At 31.7% G+C, this 25,356-nt stretch overlaps 3 protein-coding genes across 6 annotated transcripts; 1 reads left to right on the forward strand and 2 right to left on the reverse strand.

Moving 5' to 3' along the window:
• The first annotated feature begins 10,526 nt into the window (after positions 1-10,526).
• LOC149520222 (uncharacterized) lies at positions 10,527-11,798 on the forward strand. Its single transcript, XM_089743380.1, has one exon. It carries the CDS (start codon positions 10,993-10,995, stop codon positions 11,740-11,742), a length of 750 nt encoding a protein of 249 aa, XP_089599506.1. The 5' UTR covers positions 10,527-10,992; the 3' UTR covers positions 11,743-11,798.
• A 1,039-nt stretch (positions 11,799-12,837) lies between these two features.
• LOC111318444 (uncharacterized) lies at positions 12,838-15,485 on the reverse strand. Its single transcript, XM_022921319.2, has 4 exons — positions 14,791-15,485; positions 14,241-14,481; positions 13,368-13,485; positions 12,838-13,262 (listed from the first exon to the last, which is right to left on the reverse strand). Exons 1-4 carry the CDS (start codon positions 15,360-15,362, stop codon positions 13,171-13,173), a joined length of 1,023 nt encoding a protein of 340 aa, XP_022777054.1. The 5' UTR covers positions 15,363-15,485; the 3' UTR covers positions 12,838-13,170.
• A 5,139-nt stretch (positions 15,486-20,624) lies between these two features.
• LOC111318445 (ATP-dependent zinc metalloprotease FTSH 2, chloroplastic) lies at positions 20,625-25,154 on the reverse strand. 4 transcript variants are annotated; one of them, XM_022921321.2, is made up of 6 exons: positions 25,048-25,154; positions 24,579-24,743; positions 23,179-24,366; positions 22,791-23,104; positions 21,504-21,744; positions 20,625-21,076 (listed from the first exon to the last, which is right to left on the reverse strand). In XM_022921321.2, the coding sequence occupies exons 3-6, from the start codon at positions 24,364-24,366 to the stop codon at positions 20,735-20,737; spliced, it is 2,085 nt and encodes a 694-aa protein (XP_022777056.1). In that variant the 5' UTR covers positions 24,579-24,743; positions 25,048-25,154; the 3' UTR covers positions 20,625-20,734. The 4 variants fall into 4 exon arrangements, with proteins under 4 accessions (XP_022777056.1, XP_022777058.1, XP_022777055.1 ...); XM_022921323.2 differs by having other exon boundaries at positions 23,179-24,371; XM_022921320.2 differs by lacking the exon at positions 24,579-24,743.
• Between the last annotated feature and the right edge of the window lie 202 nt (positions 25,155-25,356).

Raw genomic sequence — 25,356 nt, forward strand, 5'->3', positions numbered from 1 at the left:
CTCTACAACCATAAAAGCTCGAGAGACTAGCATTACTTTTTAAGAGCTTCATGATAAGTTTAGTGATTTTGAATTAGTTATCAAGCAAGAAGATTTCAAACAAAATTTCAGAGGAAATTATATGAACAACTCCAACAAAGGCAACTACAACAATCAAGAAAGAAAATTAACAAACACCACCTATCAACCTATCAAACCTATTTGTCAATTGTGTGAAAAGCCAGGTTACACTGCCAAAACTTGTGGGCTTAAAAAATCTTACTCCAAAGAGCAAACAACCAATATTGTTATCACCTATTCCTTCAAGAATTATCAACATTGAATCATGGACTTGAAGTTTCACATTATGTCACAACAAACTTAAATAACTTATCACTTCATTCAGGTTATGGAAGATAACAACTTATCATTTTACTCAAATTATGGTAGATTAGATGAAATAACAATTGGTGATGGTATAGGTTTGCAAATTACTTACACATGCTCTGTTTTTATTCTTACTGCCACAAAACCTTTAAATTATTAAATGTCTTGCTTGTACCTAATATGAGAAATAATCTCATTTTTGTTTCTCAATTTTACAATATTAGCAAAGTTTATTGAATTTTTTTCATCTCATTTTCTTGTGAAAGATTTAAACACCAAGGCATCTTTGGTGAATTTCCTAACTGAATCTCAGATTCTCACTCATCAATAGTAGCACTACTTAGTACCAAGACTCTTGTTAATGTATGGCATAAAAGACTAGGTCATTCATCATCCTAAGTCTTTAGTCATACGATTAAGTCTTTTAATTTGTCATCTAGTAGTCTTCGAAACCTGTTAATTTGTGTTATTTAATAAATCCAATTTAACTAGCTTAAAACATTTAGAGTTGCTATACATTAATGTTTTTGGACCAGCACATGTTACCTCCATTGATAATTTTAAGTATTATGTTATCTATATAGACCACTATGTTAAGGATATCTGGTTCTTTCCCTTAAAACATAAATGTGAAGTTTACATTTTATTTTCTTTGTTCTAAATTACTCTTAAGAAGTTCTTTGGCACCTTTATTATATATGTTTACTCTAATAATGAAGGAGAGTATGAAAAGCTACTACTTGCATCCCATGGTATTTCTCATTTCACAAGCCTCAATGTATTTCTCAATATAATGGTATAACAAAAAGAAAACATAAACAACGTGCTAAGACTAATCTAACTCTTTTACATCAAGCTTTCATGCCACTAACCTTTTGGTCACATACCTTTCAAACCATAATCTACCCAATAAATAGACTTTTCACCCTCATTCTTCATAATTTGCTCCCTTTGAAAACCTATTTTAAAAAGCACAAAATTATAATAAGCTTAAAGCATTTGGATACCTCTATTATCCATGGTTGAAACCCTATAATAACAATAAAATGCAACCTAAATCCAGACCTTGTGTTTTCCTAAGATACTCAAACACTCAAAGTGCTTTAAAGTGTTATGATCTTGTTACCAAAAAAATCTTTCTCTCCAAACATGTACTATTCCATAAGTTTATCTTTCCGTTCACCTTTTTAAAATCTCTCATGCCTATGGTTACAATGTCAATGTATGATGAATGGTCTCCAATCAATGATTTACTTAATATTTGTCACCCAGTTACTATTGCTGACATAATGCTAAATATCAACCATTCCAACTCTAAAGTAAATCTTACTCAAACTCCTCACTTGTCACCTATTGTAACAAATCCATCACTAGGTAATGAATCTTCACCTTCTTTACATTACATGACTATAACTTATTCCTTTTACAAACTTGATACTTGGTCAACCTTCTATTATTAAAACACACCCAATGACAATCAGGTCTCAGAACATCATCTTTAAACTAAAAACAATATTTCTAGTCTCTAAACATTCACTTCTTACTCCTCTTAAACCAACAAGTGTTACTCAAGTTATCAAAGATCCAAAATGGAGGCTAGCTATGACTAAAGAGCTCAATGCATTGGTAAAAAATAAAACTTGGAGCCTTGTACCTTCTAACATGAAATAGAATACCATTGGCTGTAAATGGGAGGTTTAGAGTTTAAAGAAACTCTATGGATTTATCTAAAGGTATAAAGTAAGATTAGTGGCCAAAAGGTTTCATCAACATCTTGGTATTGACTATAAAAAAACTTTCAGTCCTGTCATTAAACCTATTACCAGTCAAATTATTCTATGCATAACTCTCAATAATGCATGGGCTATCAAACAAAATTGGATGTGTGTTGGTTTTTATAAAGATAAAAAAAAAAACTTGTAAGAATGAACAATGAGAATATGAAACCAAAAATGTTGTACCATTTTTTCATTTGATACAACTTCTTTAAATACAAAAAAAATTTTAACTTGAAACTAGAATGACTACTAGTCATAAGGCATGATCTTTCTATTTGCAAGCCATAAACAAAAATTACTAACACATAACTAACTTTCATAAATCACTAACAAACATCTAACTTCCATAAACTACTAACACATAGCTAATTGTTCATCACACATTAGTAGCCTATGTCTACATAATGTAGTTGATGAGTCATTCTTGTAACACTCTTCCTTGCTTCAGTAGTTGCAAAGACCTACTTTACTTCTTAAAGCTTCAAATATAGCTTTGGATAGGGCTTTGGTTAATACATCTGTAATTTGATCCTCGATTCTGTAATAAAATAAACTGACTTCACCTCTTTTTTGTATTTCTTTTAAGAAATATAATTTGATCTTAAAGTGTTTAATCCTGTCATGAAAAACAAGATTATTTGATATTGAAATTACAGCTTGGTTATCTATATGAATCTGTGTTGGCTCTTTCTTTTCTATGTGTAAGTCTGTAAATATATTCTTGAGCCAAAGTGCTTGATTCATAGCTACAGTGGCTGCAACATACTTAACCTCAGCTGTGCTTTAAGTTATCACTTTTTTTTTAACACCATGAGAACATTTCTGATCCAAAACTAAAACAAAAATCTATTGTGCTTCTCATATCATCAACTGAGCCTGCCCAATCACTATCAGAGTAACCATGGAGCTTAAAATCTTAACAGTAGAAATATTTGATACCATAATTTATTATGCCCTAAATATATCTAATAATCTTTTTAGCAACTTAAAAGTATGCCTCACTAGCATAATGCATGAATCATGAGAACAGGTTCACTGCAAACATAATATTTGGTCTGATGGTAGTAAGATACATCAAACAACCAATCAAACTTATGTACCGAACTTCATCAATTATGTTTGATCCATCATTCTTGCTAAATTTTTCTTTTTGATTCATTGGGGTATTTGTGCATTTACAATCTTTCATATGAATTTTTTTAAGTATTTCCTTTGCATATTTTTTTTGGCATATGAAAACTCCATCCTGATTTTGCTTCACCTTCATTCCCAAGAAATAGGACATCAAGCTAAGGTTTGTCATTTCAAATACTTTGAGCATTTCGACTTTAAACTTTTTTATTAACTCATCATCACTTTCTGTCATAAGCATGCCATTAACATAAATAAAAACTATGATCAGATTAGCATCAGTTTCTTTTACATACAACATAGCTTCACTTAAGCTTTTAACAAACCCAAACCTAGCAGGTGTTCATCAATACTGTTGTTCCAGGCCCTAGAAACTTGTTTAAAGCCATAAAAGGCTTTTTTTAACAAGTAAACCTTTTTCTCTTATCTTTTGATTTAAAAACCTTCTGGTTGCTTCACAAAGATCTCTTCCTGCAAATAACCATTTAAAAATGTAAATTTTACATCCAACTGATAAACCTTCCATCCCTTTTGTGTTGCCAAGGTAAGTAGCATTCTAATTGTATCAAGTCATGCTACTGGAACAAAAGTCTCAAAAAAATTTACTCCAAACACTTAAGCATATCCTTTCACAACTAATCTAGCTTTATATTTGTTTACAAAACTATTTGCATTAAGTTTGGTTCTATAAACCCATTTGACACCTATATGTTTTTTGTGTTAAGGTCTATCCACCAGCTCTCAAGTGTCATTTTTTTTTATTATTCTAAGTTCCTTCTTCATTGCTTTAATCCGCTTGCCATCCTTTTCTGCCTCTTTAAACTCTGTAGGCTCAAAAATAGCAACGTTGCACTTTTCATAAATATCAAGCAATGGCCTTATACCTTTTATTGGTATTTCATCTATGTCATCCTTAAGATTTTGCTGAAACTCTGAGTGTTGCTCTTTTTCTAACTCTTTCTAGTTCCATTGCCTATTCTCTATGAACTTAACATCTTTGCTCACAAGAATTTTTTCATTTTATGGTTGAAAAATTTTGTAAACCTTAGATGAGCTATTATATCCAATAAAGACTCATGGTTTTTTCTTTTTGTCTAGTTTGTCTCTTTTTACCTGTGGCACATAAGAAAAACATAGGTAACCATAGATTTTTAGATGTTGCAAGTCTGGTTTATAACCAAACCATGCTTCAAATGGAGTTCTCTTTTGTAAAACTTTGGTTGGTAGTCAATTTAGTAGAAAGACTACTATATTTGTAGCTTCTGCCCATAATTTCTTTAGTAGCTCATTTTCATATAGCATACATCTTGTTATCTCTATTATGATTTTGTTTTTCCTTTCACTTACTCCATTTTGTTATGGAGTATAAGGTACTGTAAGTTGGTGCTCAATATCAACTTCTTCATAAAATTTGTTAAACCTATCAGAAGTGTGTTCCTTCCCATTATTTGACCTTATTACCTGTATTTTGCAACCATTTTGATTTTTCACCCATACTTTAAATTTTTAAAATACACAAGCAACCTCATATTTGAATTTAAAAAAATAAATCTAACAGAATCTAGTATAATCATCAATAAATCCAATATAGTACTTACCACCATTTAAAGATGATGTTTTTTAAGGTCTTCCTACATCTGTGTGAACCAATTAAAGCTTGCGTGTTACTTTTTATGCAATTTGAAGAAAAGACTTTTGACTTGTTTACCATACTGATAAGCCTCACAATCTACCATCTTCTCTTTCAGCAATGGTACCCATTTCACCAAATCGTGTTTTTACATATAAAAAAGTCTAGCATGATGGAAATGCCCAAGCTTCTTGTGCCATAATTTTGCATTGCTTGTATTACATGGAAAAGCTCTATGCTTTTCTTCCATTAGATTCAGAGCAAAGCTTTTTTCTTTTATTTTTTTTTAAATGTACCTATGTCTTTTGCATCTTTGATCTTACATCATTTATCTTCGAATAATATTTTAAAACCCTTCTCAAGTAGTTGTTCAACACTAAGTAGGTTTTGATCAATGTTAGGCACATATAAAATATCAGTAATGCATTTCAAACTTGTTAGACTCTTTATGACCACTATTCATTTGCCTTTGATTACGATATATTCACCATTTTCCATCTTGACTTTGGAAATGTCAGTTTTATCAAGTTTTTTAAAAAGTTTCTGATCATTTGTCATGTGGTTTGTACAACCACTATTAATAAGCTAAAAGTCACTAGAACTATTATTCGTTGCAAAGCATATTGCAACAAACAACTGCTCATCCTGATATTGTTCAGTAGTGACATTTGCTTCTTTTTCATGTGCCTAATCTGACCACATTTTTTACATTGAATATCTAACATCCACCAGCACTTCTTCTACAGATGATTAGTCTTCTTGCAGTATGGATAAGGTGGATAAGTTACATCCTTACTTTTATTGTTGCCTACATTATTGCCAGGCTTGTTGTTGTTCTGCTTCCTATTATTCCTTTTTTCTTTGCCTTATCCTGAATCCCGTGTGTTTGCTTGAAAAGCACCTTCCATAAAATTCTCTTATCTCATTATCCTTCTTTGTTTTTATGCCTATAATGCATTTACCAACTCTGTCAAAAAAATGCTTGACAAATCTTTTGACTCTTCTAAAAAAGAGATTTTAGCTTCATATTTCTCAGGTAATGTAATCAAATTTTTTTGCTCAATTCTCTTATTAGAAAAATCCTTACCAAATGGTCTCACCTTGTTTACAATACTGAGCAACTTGTCAGAGTACTTTTTAATAGATTCTGACGCTTTCATTCTTTGCATCTCAAATTCTTTGATTAAATTCAGCACTTGTATGTTTTTTGTCCTTTCATTGTCTTGGTATTCCTTCTTGAAATACTCCTAGATCTCTTTGGCTAATTATAGGTTCATGATTCTGGTGAATATTGTGCTTGAAACTGCAGAATATAAGCAAGCTTTTGCTTTTGACTTTCTGGTCCTTTTCTTTTTATGATTCTTAAACTAAGCAACCATTGGATTAGCAGGTAATGCAGGAACTTGATAGCCATCCTCCACTGCTTCCCATAGATCCAAAGCATCCAAATGTACTATCATTCTAATAGTCCAGGCTTGATAGTTGTAACCATCAAAAACTGGTGATTCAACAGAGAATGTCTTATCTGACTCCATTTGACTAAGGGCTTTGTGTGATGCTGTGTTTGTGTAGAAGATTTTTTTTTGTAATAATTTTTTTTTGGTTCACTCAACTTACAGATCCTTCAAGAAGCTTGGCTTTAATACTAATTTTGTTGGTTTTTACAGAGACAAAAAAATCTTGTGAGAATGAACAATGAGAATATGAAACTGAAAATGTTGTACCACTTCTTCATTTGATGCAACTTTCTTAAATACAAAAGGATTTTAACCTAAAACTAGAATGACTACTAGTCACAAGGCATGATCTTCCTATTTGCAAGCCATAAACAAAAACCACTAACACACAACTAACTTCCATAAACCATTAACACACATCTAACTTTCATAAACTACTAACAAACATCTAACTTCCATAAAACCACTAACACACATCTAACTATTCATCACACATCAGCTATGTCCACATAATGCAGTTGATGAGGCATTCTTGCAACAATGAGAACAATGCTTTTCTGCAAAGCACATTTTTTGATAAAGTCTTTATGGCCTAACCTGCTAGTTTTATCAACAAAAACAATCCAAATCATGTGTGCAAATTACATAAGGCCATTTATGGCCTCAAACAAGTTTCAAGGGCATGGTATTAAGAAGTAACCAAGTTTCTGATTAAGTTTGGGTTCACAATTTCAGTATCTGATGCGTCATTGTTCATTTACTAAAAAAATCCATCATTATATATTTCCTTGTATATGTTGATGATCTAATTGTTATTGGCAATCAATTAGAAGTTCTCAATTATTTATTCCAGCAACTGTCTCAAACATTTTCTCTCGAGGACTTTAGCAGACTAAATTTCTTCTTAAGAGTTGAAATTGTTGATGCAAATACTGGTATGTTCTTATTTCTGCATAAATATATCAAGGATATTTTAGAAAAGTATGATATGCTCAATGCTAAGGATATTCATACACATATGGCAACCAATGTAAAGTTACAGTTTGAGGATGGCTTCATAGATACTGATCCCACATGGTTTAGGAAAGTTATTGACTCTCTCAAATTTTTTCCTTAACCAAACCTGACATTGCTTACTTTGTCAACAAGCTCACTCAGTTTATGCATGCACCTAGTCAATGTCACTAGTCTTCTCTCAAAAGGATTATCAGGCATCCAAAACAACTTACTCTGTCAGAATTCAGTGACTTTGATTGGACTGGAAACATGGATAATAGATCATCAACAATTGCCTTTGTTATCTATCTAGAAGGAAATCCAATCTCATGGAACTCCCCTAAACAAAAGTCAGTTGCTAGATCATCTACAGAGCCTGAATATCGAGTTCTTGCAAACGTAACAGCTGAGTTTATATGGATTCAAAACCTTCTGAGTGAGTTATGCATCCCTTGCCACTTTTCTTCTTCAATTAAATGTGACAATGTTGGCGCCACTTACCTCAGTTCAAATCCAATGTTTCACTCCAAGATGAAACATTTTGCACTTGATTATCACTTTGTTCGCAAGTATGTCAATTTTGGCCAGATATCAAGTATCTTATATGTCAACTAAAGAATAGCATGCTGATGGTCTTGTAAAACCACTTGCGAGACAAAGACTCGTGTTTCTTCAAGCCAAGATTGGTGTAGCTGATTGCTTGACCATTTTGTCAGGTCATGTTAAGGGATTTATCCAGCAGAACCAAGAAGTAGCAACAGATACGACAAGCAGATCCGCAACAACACCAGTCCACAATCACACAGCTAGAAAAAGCTGCAATCAAGCACTAAGTTGCAAGCATATAATAATGACACCAAAATCAAATCACACAGATGTTATTGCAGATCAATTCTAAATGCAATCAAACATGTCAAGGATACGCAATCACAAAAGAAAACACTAGAAGCTGTCAATTGCTGACAAAATTTCAGATTTTATGTAATTAAAATCTTCAGTAGTGTTAGTTTTAGAAAACAGAGGCATTTTCCATTTTTTTTCATGAAAAATGAAAAACAAGAGTAAAAATGTATTTGGTAACTGAAAATGAAAACAAATTTTTATATAAAAAAAATGAAAATGGATTCAAATATGAAAGAAAAAGTTGTTTACAACTATGAAAATAAAGGAAATTCATTACTTTTTTACTTTGCGTTTTGCAAGTTAATGAGTTGACTTATATTTGAACACTTTTTTAAGCCATTAATTAATGAAATATGTATTATATATTTATAATTAGAAGCCTAATAGTAATTATTTCCATAAGCAGTTTTTTTTTTCTTTTTTTGCCTTTAGACATATTTGACATCTTAAATTATTTATAATCTCTTTTGCCTCTTTTTCACTCAAATTCATTTTACAACAGTTTATGAAATTAGCAAATAAAATTTAGAAGTATGAAATAAGTGATAATATAATTGAATATTTTATTTATTTTTTATTTTTTCTTAAAAAAATTATATTATATCAAACATATTTCATGATTTTGTATTTTTAAATAAATTTTTTTTCGTTCACCAAATATATTTCTAGAAAACACAAATTATTTTTCCAAAAATAAAAATAAAAATAAAAACAAAAATATTGATGGTGTTGCATTTTTTTTAAACGTATTTTGCCGTATTTATATACATGTAATATTAGTCAATAAAACTAAACTCCTTTCAACACATTATTGCTTATTTTTATATGACATTAAGTGGATTTGATGTTCAAACCTTATCACCTACAACCTCTTCTTCTCTCTCTAGATTGTAAACTCGATCATTTGTACTAAAGAATTTTGGGAAAAAGATAAGGAATTTAAGCATCTTGTTAATGAGGCAGTTTGAGTTATTTCGTTGCCAATGCCTACTTAAATTGGTCCAGGGGACCAGTTCACTATATATACCAAAAAGAGAAGATACCATATCGTCTCTACTTTTTGTGCCCAAACAAAATAAATTCTCTTATTTCCTTTGCCGGCCATATGCATCTCTTAGGTGCTAAGGAAGGTATTTCAGCCATTCAATCATCAAAGGCTGCCCAAAACCAAGGGGGAAAAACAAAGAAAACTTGAGGAATCTACGCAGTATTTTCCACCTTCCAAAAAGCAATATTCTCTTCCATTTCAACATCAATAAAGCAAGAATAAAAATTATCAGGTGTGGTTAGGAGCCAAGCTTTCTGCTTCATTGTAACTGGACCGAAAACCTACTCTCTTTTTTTTTTCCCCCGATCAGTGCCTTAAACCTATTTAAACACCAAGCTTAATTAAAGAATGAAAATAGTAGATTCCTACAGAATTAACCTGCAGGCTCTTCTTCAAAGTGATTAATTTCAGTGTTTATTGGGATAAAATTAGGTAATGATATATTTTGATTGTTAACTGGGTTATTGGAACTTTTTTTTTGTTAGGTTACAAATACATGTAAAAATGTTCATTACAATCATATAACTTTCATATATATATATATATATAATCATATCACATCAATAGATTAAATTAATTAATAAATAAACTATAGAAACTAATATAAAATTAAACTAAATTCACGTTAGTGCCATAGAACTTGAACTTAAAATAAACACACAAAAAAAAAAAAAAATGTTAAAGGAAGTTTTGTTATGGATTCCATCTTGCAAAAGTTCTGAGCACCAATTCATAGAACTTAAGTTACGTAACAAGTTTGTGGAAAAATTTATACGACTAGTAATGTTTCTTAAAATTTAGAAATCAAAAAATGATAAAAGGGATGACGTCTTGCATTTCAGAGGGAAATATTATGTAAAAATAACTCACGCCCACTGAACTACAAATCCAGCAGCTTCGTGTGCCCGATGTCTTCAAAATAATTGAGCTTCGACCAGCTGCAGCTACGTTTTTTATTATACATGCAAGAGTTAAATCGTATTCATGGAATATTGATTGATTTTATATAGATCTCCTTTAATTACAAGCTCCTTTTTAACTTCATTTGACACACGTGCTACATACGGCTTCAATTATAAAGGGAAAAAGTATAACCAAAAGCATTTACAAATATAAATTAAAGCATAAAAATCATAACTTCCCATTCTCTTCCAGTACCAGTGCGCATGCACCCTTGAAAAGCAGGAAGCATCAAACCTTTTTTCTTCTTTGGATGAATTGATGTTAATTAATTTTCTCTTAACGTAGCTACTTAATCAATGACACCCATTGCAAAAGAGAATAATGTATTACTATAAATTCTAACTCGGTTATAATAGTTGAAATTTCAAAACCATCGACAGGAACATTGCCGGAAAGCAAATGCAGGCCTAAAAAAAGCACCTAAATTGTAAATAGACACATTCTTAACCTGCCCTGGCTTTTTCATAAAGTAACCCGCTCATGCAAAAGAAAAAAAAAACAAGTGGAATCTCTTGAATCCCACCAAAATATCCTCTTCTCTTCTCCCCCACTATATTAACTCATTGTTGCTTGCCATACTGCTGCATGTTTAGTCAGATGCGAGTTTTCCAACATAGCCCTTTTGGTTAAATCCACAAAATTTCCTTCTTGGTTGTTTCCTTACCACAAATTTCTCAAAATTCTCTCTTAACCAAGTTTATTAGAATATCTATCAAGGATATGGATTCAATTAAGGCAGAGAAGTTTCAAGCAATGATGAAGTACAGGAAAAGTGGGTTTCTTTACAACCTGTTCCTTCATTTGCTAGCTGGATTAGCTTGTAGTTTATTTTTCTCCAATCCTTTTTGGTTTCCTTCTTTATGTTCATCCATGAAGCATTTTTTCTTAATCTCTCTCCCTTGTATTTGGTCTTCTTTCTTCAATCCCAAGTGCTTGTTCATTGTGGTTAATGTTATTGTCATCTTCCTTGTTGGAGAATCAAGGCTTGTGGGCCCAAATTCATCTTCAACTCGTGAATTTTACAATGAATATATGGAAAGAAGTCGTAGCCTTAGAGAAGTCTCATTCTCAACACCACAAGAGAAGATCAGGCAGCCGCAGGAGAAAAAGGTAGAAGAAGTGGGAAAAGAAGCTGTAATGAAGGAAGTAGTCAATACGGCTGAAGATAAAGAAGTGAATTCGAAAGAAGAAGATGAAGATATAGTTGAAATGAAAGAAGTGAAGTTGAATGGAAAAGAAGAAAAGGAAGCTGAAGTTAAAAAAGTGATTACATCTGAACCAAAAGAAGCGAAACAGGAAGATAGAGTAGTGGAAGAAACATCTGAAATGGAAGAAGAGGAAAGGGAGATTGTTGAAGAAGAGGTTGGATTGCCTGCTGAGGAACTAAATAAAAGAGTTGAAGAATTTATCGCTAGAGTTAACAAACAAAGGTGGCTAGAAGCTCAATTATCATTGTGTTGCAAGGCATAATTAGAATTTAAGTGTATCCACTGAAAATCAATTTTATTAGTTATTTATTTGATAAATTAATTACTACACTAATTGCCTTTTCATATATATTATTATGTTTTAACAAGTATTAAAGCAAAGAAGTTGGTTGTGTATAAGGCTCATACATTGAATAGGATATATTTATCACTTAAAGCTCCACATATATTTATCACTTTCATAAATTAAATGATATTAAAATTTACTAATTATCTTTGAATCAGATTCAATAAGATGATACCGATTTGAGTTGGTATGTTTATTGCTAAAAGTTGAATTGTATAAATTTCTTTCTTAAAAATCTAATAATATTTGTCTTAACTGATCTGTTGTATATAATCTTATGTTTGTTATATCAGCTTGTAAAGCAAGTACGCAGATTTCTCTCATATAATATCTACAATTGAGTAATTTTTTTTTCTCTGTGTATCTGTGAGCTAAATATATGCTTAACCATTTCTGTCTATTTGCATAAATATGTGTTTTTTATTAGATCTGAAAATTTAAAATATAATATGTTAATAGGACTAAAAAATGATATGAAAAATAAAAGTGAGACGATTTAAAATTTTAATAAAATAAAAAATATATATCTCATATTTTTGTATTAATACAAATTATAACACATAATTTTTATGTTAAATATAATACAAATTTATGAATTGTTGATATTTTACAAAACATTAATATACGAATTTACCAAATAAAAACTATTTTCCAAATATTCTATTCGTTTAGAAATCTAAAAAAAAAAGGCCGCACACTAACATGCCTAGTTGAAACGGAAAGACGCAAGACCATCCAGCTTTATTTGAAGACGTTTACCTTCGAAGTCCCCAGTCATTAAACATTTATCTATTTCTACAATTTAACGCCCCAATTACACACAGTGACTAAAATTATGAATCTTTTGCCCTGCTAATTGAAATGAAGAAATTTGGAGCCCGTTAAAATATTGGTGTTAAACTTTTTTAACTCATTTTAAAAAGCATAAGCTTTTTTATTTTGTCCGTACAAGCTATAGTTGTAAATGGATCATTACTGACAAGAAAACCAGACAAGATAAAAAGCTAGGCATTGAGCAGACCAAAAAATTGTCATTTCGATCATTGAATGGACAAAGTCCAACTAAGATACAACAAGGATGGCACTATTCCAGCTTGGAGGAAAAAGCACCTAGCTCACTAACTCAACCACAACAAAAGAAGCCGGCAAAACCACTACAAAATACTAACGCTTACTCAAACTAAATGTCGAGTACAACCAATTCTAGATAATGTTAACACAAAATAGGAGAATGCTATGCAATGGAATTCTCATAGAAAAAGGATCTAGAGAACTCCTTTGCTTGCCAAACATTGGGGGGGGGGGAATGAACTAATTCTATTTAATCTCTTAGCCACGAAACCCTCAGAGTACCAGAGCAACCTTCTCAGGAGAAACAAGTGAAGAAGCATGGGCAATCAAAGGTTCATAATGATCAGCGCCAGCACCACACCAACCTACACGTTAGGGAAAATTTAAAAGTGCAAAATTGCAATCTGACGATAAAATCTTTCAAGTACGCGCCAATATCAGCAATACAACTAATGAAAATTTTCTATTACCTGTTCCTTTCATAAACAGGAAGAAGGGAGGCTCACATATTTCACTCCTTGGACGATGTGGAAGGAAGAAAACACAATTGTCTTCATCAACCATAGCATCTGATCCATGCGCTTGCACCTGTAACGAATGAGTTAAAATAATGAAAGTTCAATCTAAGCTAAAAGTGAAATGAGTTTATAAAGAACATGAACATTCATTAGTGCCTATTCCATTGCATACGCATTGGCAACATCATCACCCAAAATTGTTTGGTCTGTGCTAGTTTAATCCAAGACTACAATATACAAGGAGAAAGGCCAGAGTATATACATATGAGATTGACAATTAGTACCAAGAAATGTTAGGGAATGCTTTCCTATATAATACAGTATAGGAAACAGAGTGTAAATAACAAATCCATGCATGCATCTAGAATGAGGATTTAATCAGAGAACTGAATTTAAAAAATAAAAAAAAAGGTTTATATGCACCCCTAGTTTAGTACCATATATTAAAAAGATTATCTTTTCGTCCTGGCAAATAACAAAGTTCTACATTTGTGAATTCTTCACTGCATTAGCATCTTAGTCTCAGAAGTCATGGAATACTGATGTATTGATTGATTAAAACATCGACATGAGGTTATGAACTAAAATTACTAATGCCCAACATAAACAACTAGTGTGATGAAATAAAAGGCACCAATCAAATAATACAATGCTTTGAAGACAATAACAACTGACATGGCACTTAATATTTAAATCTGTTCCCCTGAATTTACTTAAAAGAATCAGGTTTGAGCAACCAAATATGCATACTAAAAGTAGCAAATCAGCAAAATTCAATCGATCATAAGATTACGAATTTATGATATAAACAATGCTTATACTTACTACATATATTTCTCTATTAAACTCCGTTGCAAGACATTCGATGGCAATGTCATCTCCAAATGCAGCAGCATGACCTTCTCTATTCTCATCTACAGATAATAAACCCTCCTCAGTATATTGCAAGGTGATGATATCATATTCATCATCAGGTGAACCAGAAATCGACATGTATTTGGCCCAGCTTGAGTCATCATTCACAGGAACACATCTCTCTTTGTAAATAGATTCCGCTACCAATTCTCTTCAATCAGAAGAAATAGATGATAAAGAAACAGATCCAACAAAGAATTAATATGATAATCTAAAATTAACATTTAAATATTCCAAATTAAATTTAATGCCGTAAAAATGTCCAAACATGGGTTAATTTTTTTTAAATATAAAATGCAGCTAGTCGTGAGAAATTTTTGTTTTTAAATTTTGCCTTAAATTCTTTTTGTTTTTGTCTTTCGTGCATCTTCTCGGGGAAAAATGTAAACATTTGAAAAGAACTCATCCTCAAACTATAATCAGACAAACAGATCCAATAAAAAAAAAAAAAAAAAAAAACCTTTGCATTCCGAGCTGTACGATGTCGTCAATGGCCAAGTCCAAGGCAACGCGCTCCTCCTTCTTGGCTAACAACTTAACTTCTTGAACCACATGAACCCCCCACCCATTCCTCAGATCCGGCGAGTACATATTCCTAATCGCCTCATTTATAACTTGCCTCTCTTCTTCCTTAGCAGATCCAAAATCCTCCAAGAACCGCTTAATTGTCCGCCTCCTCAGATCCCGCGCGTCCACCTCACGCGCCATCGCCCTTTGCGAGGCTGTGAAGAGGCAGTTTCCATCCGCCGACACATCGCCTCCATGAGACAGCCGGAACACCAACGATGAGCCTTGCTCGTTCGGGTGCTTCCACAGCACTCCCTTGGTGTGAAGCTTTATTAGATGCCGTCTCTGCTGGTCCTCTAGGCCAATAACGTTCTCCCACGTGGCAGCCGTCGTGGACGCGATGGTCTGGTCAACTAGATCAACTGCTTCAAGAGTCGCTGAGTTTGGTTCCCTCCAAGGGACCGTCGGAGATGACGTCTGAAATGTCTCCGCCACGGTCGACGAATCGCAAAGAAGTTTCCCCATTTTCAATTTTTTCTCCTTTTTTTTTCTTTCTTGATAACTATTTTTCTACGTTCGTTTGAATATTATTGGTTTTATCTTTTGTTTTTTTTTCTCTTCTCTTCTTCGATTGAAGGGTCACAGAGAAGACAAAGTGATGAAAATAGATAGTCTAGGGTTAACGGATAGATGTACGACGCGGGAGACAAATGATGGCACGTGGCCCAATCAGGATGATTTAGGGACTCAAGAGGAGTGGTCTCTGACCGCAGGAAAGAGATGCTAACGTAAGCTGGTGGACCTTCACGAGCAAACCTGCGCCATGTATTATTTTCTTTTTTTATATATTTCTGAAAAAAATAAGAGAAAGTTACATTTAATTGTGATCAGTGATTTTCTCTAAAATAAATATTATCTCATATAAATATATAAAAATAAAAAAATTTGATGTTTTAAAATTTTTACACAGGTATTCTTGAATATTTGCTGTATGTCCTTTATTTATGTATATATTTAAAAATAATAATTAATTACATATGATTTATTTTCATTACTCTTGAAAAAATTAATTAATTAGATATAATAATCTTAATCTTAAATAAATATATAAAAATTAAAGTTTTTGACAAAAGAGACAACTGGCCCCCAGGTGGTGTTTTTAATTTTTTGACAGCTGAATAATTTTGAATATTTGTTATGTATCCATTATTAATGTATAAATTTAAATTTTATATATTTAAAAACTAATTAATTTCATGATTTATTTCCATTATTTATTTTTGAAAAATCAATTAATTGCCTATAGTAATTTATTTTAATTATTACAATACTTGCTTGTGGAAATCATATTTATATTTTAGGAAATAATGCAAGGTAGACCATTTTTTTAACAATAAATTATTTTTATTGGAAACCATAATTCTATATAATTTATTGTCATTATTATTACATGAATTCTGAAACCAAAAGACAAAAATCCTTTATTATTTTCTTTCTCATTCACACTTTAATTATAGTAAATTATCTATCATAAATCATTCTAAATTCAATTATCAATCAATCTTTTCACGCCTAATTCAAAATTTTATAAATATATATATACTTTTTTATTAAACAAGTTTTTTATCTATAAAATGAAAAGGTCATATTTTGCATTTAAAATAGATAAAAGTTTAAATTTTGAAAAATCAAATTTATGCGGAAATTTAGATTTAATTTTAAGAGTTGCTTATAAAATATATATCAAATAGGGATTACAAGGGATAGGGACGTAGGATATAAGACGAATCGAGCATTTTCAAATCTTCATTTTTTATTTTTATATTTATATTTGTACCATGCACTGAATTTTTTATTATATTTTTTTATAATTTAAAATTTTAATTTATATTAATTTTTAAATTTAAATTAAGATAAAATTTATATATTTTGAAAAACTTGTATAAATGTAAATTTTTAAATTTTAAAAAATTAAATAATTGATTGGATAAAATTATTTAAAATTATCTTACATATTAATAATATAGATTATCATCTAAACGTTTACGTAAATAAATCTTATTAAGTTTTCATATATATATATATATATATATATATTGCAATATAATATTATATATGATAAAAATATCAATGGATAATGACGTATGATATAAGACGAATTGAGCATTTTTTAATTTTTATTTTTAATTTTTATATTATATTTATTTTTATATTTATATTTAACAAGTATTTCAAATTAATTCTGATTTTTATATATATTTAATGGATATAAATAATCGATCTTTTAAAAAATAAAAAGTAAAATTTAATTTTTTGAATTTTTTATTTTTATCTTATACATTTAATTATTTTGTTATAATTATATTTTTTAAATATAAATATATTAATTCCAATAAATTTAAAATAAAATTTTTATTTTTTAATATAAAATATATATACAATATGAGTATGACACGAGTTTTATATTATCTATTCTTATATCTATTCCTTACAAAAATTTTAAAATTATATTAATCTCGTTTCCATCCCTAAAATTGACTACCCATCCATAATCAAACATCGTCAAAATTTTCATTATGACCGTTAAACACGTCTCTCTCATATTCTTCTATTTTTGCCTTTTTTTTTTTTTTTTATTCCCTAATACAATTCATAGAACGCTACAAATACTCTTAAGGTATGATGTTCGAGCGTCAGCTAATAAAGATAGTGCATGATCATCAACTGTATTCGTTTTTATTTTCTTTTTATGTTACACGTTTTTTATATCTTAGTTTTTTTATATCGTGATTAGATTGGTTTCTTTTATTTTTCATTTAATATATGACACGTGCACACACTGGATACGTTTAAATGCCTTTATATACATATATATTTATATATATATATATATATTATTTTTTATGTATAATTTTCTTATAAGGAATTTGTTAATATTATGATAAGATATTATAAGATGATATTATAAATAAAATTAGATTAAATAATATTATTTATATTATGTTTTATATATGTAAAGATTAAAATAAAATTATAATTTATTTATTAATCAAATTTTTTTTTAAAAATTTTTTTATATAATTTAAGTTATTGATATAATTTTTAAAGATATAATAAAATATATAAGTTCAATATCATTGACTAAAAATAATTTTTTTTATTTTAAAATAATTGAATCATTTTATAAAAAAGATGATTAATTCATTTTGTAATTTTTTTTTTTTTTTAAGATGCAAATCAAATATGATCCAAATGTTTATCTCAGCCAAAGTTTCAAGCACCAAAACTTATAAAGTTAATAAAACATCAAAGCAATAAAAAATTTAACATGAATATCGATCATGGTAAATATGTCTCTTTTTTCATTATTGTAAGTTTTATGTTGCGCTCATTGAGTAGGCCTTTGAATCTTCTATTTTACATCACCTTCGCAAATCACAAGTCTGGGATCGATAAAAATGACATTCTTTGTTTGAAACGCCAAGAGAAGTGTAAGTTCTCCCATGCTCATCGCAGGTTCACCTTGCATAGTCATTTGGTCCACTTACTGGCTTCTTTGAGACGTCACGTGAAGTTCTTAGCTCCTTTACCTGAGTGATTATTGAGGTAGAGGAAGGTTGTTGAACCGTTCTCATGCCTTAAGTGACCACTTTTGGGTGGTTTCTCGCTTGTGCAAGATGTGCTAAATTACTGCAAGGGAACATGTTTTTAGCAAAGGAAAATTCCATCGAAAATTACCATATTTTCTCCATAAAAAATAGATTTTTCTCCTTAAATTTTCAACGAAAAATTTAAACATTTGAAAATTTTTGTAGGAATATTTGAAGTCACTGCCGGAAACAAAAAAAAAATTCATTGAAAATAGGATAATTTTAGCAAATGAATTTTTGGTTGAAAATTTATAAAATTTTGTCACTATACAATTTTATATTTATGGAATTTAATTAATTCATAAAAAATTTTCGTTATGAAAATATTCTGCCGAGTTATGTTTCGTTGGAAATTACAATTTTTAGTTGAAAATAATAAAATTCCGCTAGTAAATCTTCATAAGTATATCTTTAATTTTTTATTGTTTTTAATATTCTAGATCAATTTATTTTTCTATATCTTTTTATATTTTCGTTTAAAATAGACTATAATAGATTAAAATATAATAAATAATTTTTTTTTGTTTCATTGATGAAAAACAATTAATCTTTTACAAAGTTGTTACAAAATGTATACAAATATTCAAAAAAATTTTTGTATAAATATGTTACAAACTTATTATTCAAAAATTGTTAATGAAATGCAAGCCAAGTTTACAAATTTTATAAAAATTATCAATGTATGTTGATTTGAGTGATAATAAATTTAATTATTTTTAATTAAAATTTTGATTTTAAATTTTACGAATGAAAAATTTTATTTTTCATATAAAATTCGATCTGAATTAATTTTAAATTAATTAAAATTTAAAATAATTATTGAACATAAAAAAATCTCAAAAAAAAATTTTTTTTCTGCAGAGGCTAGACCCATTTGCTTCTTGCATGATATCAATGACATGGATTATGTGTATCATGATGATGGCTCAGCATTCTGTGCAAGAGCAAGCCTAGCCACGATTTGCGCAGGTCGTCTTGGAGGTAAGTATAATGATTGTAAGTGAAATAGTTGTACTTTCATTTTATGATAAATACATATTTCATTTTCTTCTGGGCCCATGTAATCATGAATGAATAAGACTTAAGTAGTGTTAAAATCGCAGTTACTCTTTTTTTAATTTAAACCTTTATGTGCCTATGAGCAAGATATTCTATTTTGAGAAAGTGAACCTCTTATCAAGGGGAGCAAGAAATTCTATTGCCAGAAAGTCAAGGGGGCAAGGCTTAAGAACCACTGGCTACCATCGGTGAGACTACAAGAGCTGAGGACAAAAAAAAAGGGGGGTGGGGAATCAAAAGCCACTTCAATTCGAGGTATTCGGTTTGATTCAATTAGAATATTAACTTAAAGTAATTTAGATTCGATTTTATTTTTTAGGTAATTTAAATTATTCAATTCAATTTTGAATATTAAAAATACATATAATATTATTTGAATCGACCTACATATTTATTAAAATAATGAAATATAATAATTTTTGAATCAAATGTTTTTTTATTATAATTAAATAATTTAATGTAAGTCACGTGAATACAATTTGAATAAAGTTCAAACTTTCTAATCGTATATACATTTGAAATTTTGATATAAATGCCTATAGCTTTGTGGTTTTCATTTGATAGAAAAAAAGATCATTGAAAGAGTTATTGATATTATTGAGGATGAACTTCTGCAAACACCAGATTTGAATTCATAAAACGAAGCCAAAGCAATAAACTTTGGTTCTTGTTACCCTTCGGTGCGGTTTCGGTTTATAATTTTGAAATTTGAACAACCGAAAACTTCGATTTGGATAGCAAATTCGGTAAAACCCGAGCCCAACCGACGCGTAAGCAGCTTTCGACTACTCTATGAGAAAATTAGTGCATATGAATATTAATTATATAGGTGACGTGTTTTCTAAGTCAAAGAAATATCTCCCGGTACTACATCAGCTACGTTTCAAAGTTTAATTTGATATATAAATATTTACATCGAGATAGTATTTTTTTGTGAAATAAAATTATAAAATTTAATAAATTAGAACATACAATATTTTACAGATTCGTGTAATGCTTGTAGCAAGGAAGGAGCTTGAGCTTAACAACCCGATTCAGGGCCGAAGTATATAAAAATGCCAAACCTACTCCATTGACATAGGCAAAAAACTATACCACTTTCTCATTCATAAATTCAAAACAGTGCACATTTCTAATTACACATTTTAGATTTAAACGATTTAGGGTGTACAGCTTGTTAAGCTCTGCTTAAACAGAGATTGGAGAGGGTACCGATGGAGGGACCTGATTTTCAGCTGGGATTTCAACAAACTCTGAAAGGATTGCCCTGAATTCATCCCCAGTCATTGTTTCCTTCTCAAGAAGGACTTCTACAATCTTGTCAATGGCTTCACGGTTGTTCCTTATGTGACGCAATGCAGCCTCATAAGCTCTGTCTGATATCCTCTTCACAGCAGCATCAATATCTTCTGCAAGTTTTTCTGACATTGAATTTCTTGCCATCATTCTCATGATGACATCTGCACTTTGGGCTGATGAATCCATAAGGGACCATGGACCAATTTCAGACATTCCAAATGTCACCACCATCTGCAAAGAGATCGATTCACATTGTCACTAAACTGCAATGGTGCAGTAAGTAAAGAAGGAACACACACGAGGCAATTTTAATTGGGGCGGTTAAGCATTACATCCTTTTTCCCCCATTAATGAAATGGCTCCTAGGGAACTCACAGCAGAGGGCCATACTGGAGATATGCACGTAATCCAACAAAAGCTACCCAACCTATAGGCTTGACACAAGCACCAACCACTAGGCCACCCCATTCAGTGGTGATTGAGCAGTGGACTTAAAGAAAACAGAATGCACTATCCTAAGAAATTTAGGCATATGCAGTATTGTACTCAGCAAGCTGAATTTCTAATAAGATTCCATAAAACAGGTATGGAACTACAAGTGAATTTGACAGATGTTCAAAATTCAGCTTGAAGTGGACAAATAGAAATGTCCAATTACCTGTTTAGCCAAACCAGTAATCTGCTGCAAATCACCAGCTGCACCTGTTGTCACCTCAGGCTCACCAAAGATGACTTCCTCTGCAGCCCTGCCACCAAGTCCACCAACAATTCTAGCAAAGAGTTGCTGCTTAGAGATCAGGGTGGGGTCATCTGAAGGAATGAACCAGGTAAGACCACGGGCCTGGCCGCGTGGAATCAGGGTCACCTTTTGAACAGGATCATGACCTGGTGTCAAAGTTCTGAGACACGGAGAAGACATCACCATTTTAAGTTTCTGAAATAGTCATACTAAAATAAAGCAGACAGTATTAACAGATAATATGAAGCATGCAAAATGAAGGCCAAAAAAGTCACTTCAAGGGTACAATTGACAAACAGTGAGGTTCAAAAGCAGTAGCAAGCAGGTAAACATGAACAATGATCATATGTAACAAAAGTATTATCACCAACAACCGTCATAACAACTAAATCATTGGAATAATGGAATTCCACAATAAGTAGCATCATCCATAACCATGAAACCTTTCTCAATTTCTTGAATATTTGAGATAGGTAATTAATAATTTAAGAGCACTGCATGATTTAATTGTTGTCCTGCCAAATACATCATAGGTCCCAAAACTTAAATGTAAACCTGGTAATTTAAAAAACGATATGATAACACGACACAAAAATAATACGAAATAAGACATAAAGGTGACTCGGGTTAAAATTTTAGCAAAACCATATATGGGTCTAACAAAAGCTAAAAAAATGCATACATGAATTACTAGGTCTAAGTAAATGTTCACAACCAAATGGTCATGCTCTATAAGTCAACAATGTAATGGTGCTTTTAGTAATTTTAGTCTCGAGCATAATAACAACCCACTCATTAGCATGATGAGGGTTTTACACCTAAGTCTCACAAATACTTTGCCATCCAAATAACTTGACAACGTAAAAGTTGACACAAGCTCAAAAGATCATAGTACTTCGTCTAATTGTAGAATATTATCCCATTTTGAGAGATAACATGATATATGTTTCTTTCTTTATGAACGAGAAATTCCAATTTAACATTCAAACAATTTTCTCAGCATAGTTATATTGTACACTTGTACTTTGGCCTTACATAGTTTTGATAAGAGCCTTATCATGATAAGATCCATCAGTTATATAACAGAATATGCTACCAAAGAAAATAAAATTTAATTCTATAAGTATTGGACATTCCAGATCCAATGCTTCAAGACAGAAAAAGATTTAAAAATAGAAACACCAGAAGTACTCTTATCTCACTCACCCACATATGGCATGGCCAACCTCATGGTAAGCAACCAAGCTTTTACTCTTCCCATCTGTCATAACTGTTCCTTCCATTCCAGCCACAATCCTATCAATTGAATCATCAATTTCTTTAGATGAAATTGCAGTCTTGCCACGCCGGCCAGCCAATATTGCAGCTTCATTTAACAGATTTGCAAGATCTGCTCCGCTAAAACCAGGTGTTCTCATGGCTACAACATCAAGTGATACATCAGCATCAAACTTCTTATTGCTGGCATGAACCTTTAGGATCTCTGTTCTGCCTCTGATATCCGGAACGTCAACAGTCACCTGCATTAAAGCATCATGTTGAATGCTTCTGTCTAGATTATAAGACTGATATGAACACAATTAGATATTATTACCTGTCTATCAAACCGTCCTGGCCTCAACAAGGCAGAATCAAGAATGTCTGCCCTGTTAGTTGCAGCAATTACAATGATACCTGTGTTACCTTCAAAACCATCCATTTCAGTCAAAAGCTGGTTAAGAGTTTGCTCCCTCTCATCATTCCCTCCACCAATACCAGTTCCTCTTTGCCGTCCAACAGCATCAATTTCATCCACAAAGACAATACAGGGGGCATTCTCCTTGGCCTTCTTGAAAAGATCACGAACTCGAGAGGCACCAACACCAACAAACATTTCAACAAACTCAGAACCAGAAATGGAGAAGAACGGCACGCCAGCTTCACCAGCAATTGCCTTGGCCAGAAGAGTCTTTCCCGTCCCAGGAGGGCCAACGAGAAGAACACCTTTGGGGATGCGAGCCCCAACTGCAGTAAATCTCTCTGGCTTCTTTAGGAACTCCACAACCTCCATGAAGTCCTGCTTCGCTTCATCAACCCCAGCAACGTCATCAAATGTCACACCAGTGTTAGGTTCCATCTGAAACTTTGCTTTCGATTGACCAAAGGCAAGGGGAAAGCCAGGCCCACCGGGACCACCCATTCCTCCAGATGACCTCCTTGAAAGAAGGAATAACCCTCCAATCAAGATTAGTGGGAATGCCAGATTGCCAATCAAGTTAAATAACAGTGAACCAGAGTCTTCTTGAGCATTATGGGCAGCAAAGTCAATGTTCTTCTCCCTAAACTTCTGAAGAAGCTCTTGGCTGAGTCCTGGCAACTGCACACGAACTCGTTGAACACGGTTTCCCAACTCAGGAGAGACAGCCTCCACGATAGCTATCGTTCCATTTTCAAACAAATCCACTTTTTTAACCCTATCCTTGTCCAAATACTCCAAAAACCTAGAATAGGACATTCTTGAGGAAGAAACTCCTTGTTCATCAGCATACGCTCTCCCACTTCCTAATAAAGCAGGAACTCCAATTCCAGCACTTCCAAGCAATGACTTTAAGAATTCTCTTCTTCCTTGATGCTGTTTCTTTTCTAAAGATGCCTTTACGAGGGCAGCTTTTGATGTCCTACCTAATGATGAGAGGCTGGAGGTAAAGAAAATATTCCTTCTATAGAAGTCTTTGCTCAACTTTGATTTTGTTGTGTGGGTAAACAGACCATTCCCCAGCAGGCATGTTGATGATGCTGCCATCTGCACTAGGAAAAGAACATGCACCAGCAGGGTGAATAAATAGTTGTAACAAAAACACTTGTATCCAAACGAAGCATTGATTTCATTCAGTTATTTAAGTCCACTAATCAAAATATATATATATATATATTTAAGTCCATAAGTGTAAATAAGTGCGTAGGTTCAATATGACCAAATTTTATTCCAAAAAAATAAAGCAATAAAACAACTACCTTGTTATATTCTGACAATTGAACAGGCTCAGTTAAACTATCCAGATGATAAGGAAAATAACAGTGAAATGTGTCTGGAATGTACTACTATCCTATATAACAACTTTATTTCAGTTCATTATCAGCCTTCTGAACAGCAAAGCAAAGTGACATTCACTGCAACAACTGCAAAAGCAAGAGAATAGAAAATCCAAAGCTTGAATAATAGAAAATCCATTCCAGTTATTTGTTATAAAGCCAGCTTTTCACAAATAAAATGTAATTTAGAGGCATAGCAAGAATGTACAAGTCGATCACTAGAAATCTTCATTCATAATATTGTATTAATGGTAATTATATAAAAAAAAATCTTAAAATAAGATATCCAACTTGTCAACCTAGCAGTACATGATTTTCCTCGCAAATTTAGTACAATAAGCACATAAAGCGAGTGATTGGAAAGAAGAGGAAATGAAGAAAATAAATTTACCTTGGACGCAGAGGACTTGGATGAATAATAGAGGAAAAAGAGAGTACCAAAATGAGTTGTTTATAGCTAAGCTGTGGGCTAAGAGAGGAAGTGGGATTGGCAGATACGGGGTTTCCTAACCTCCGAGTGGGAATTTTGGAGAGATTGGATGTGGTTGGGAAAGACTATACGTGGCGTTTTTAGTATGGCTCCGTGTCTCAATTTGGCTGCTTTGATTTTTTTTTTTTTTTGTCTTTTTGTCAGGACTGACCCAGATTTTAACATGGGTTTGACTGTGAATTTCATCAGTTTGCTTGACGTAACAAAACT

The sequence above is a fragment of the Durio zibethinus genome, chromosome 2 (assembly GCF_047325235.1).
Source record: "Durio zibethinus cultivar Kanyao isolate XHJ-2024 chromosome 2, ASM4732523v1, whole genome shotgun sequence".
In the NCBI taxonomy this organism is placed as follows: domain Eukaryota; kingdom Viridiplantae; phylum Streptophyta; class Magnoliopsida; order Malvales; family Malvaceae; genus Durio; species Durio zibethinus.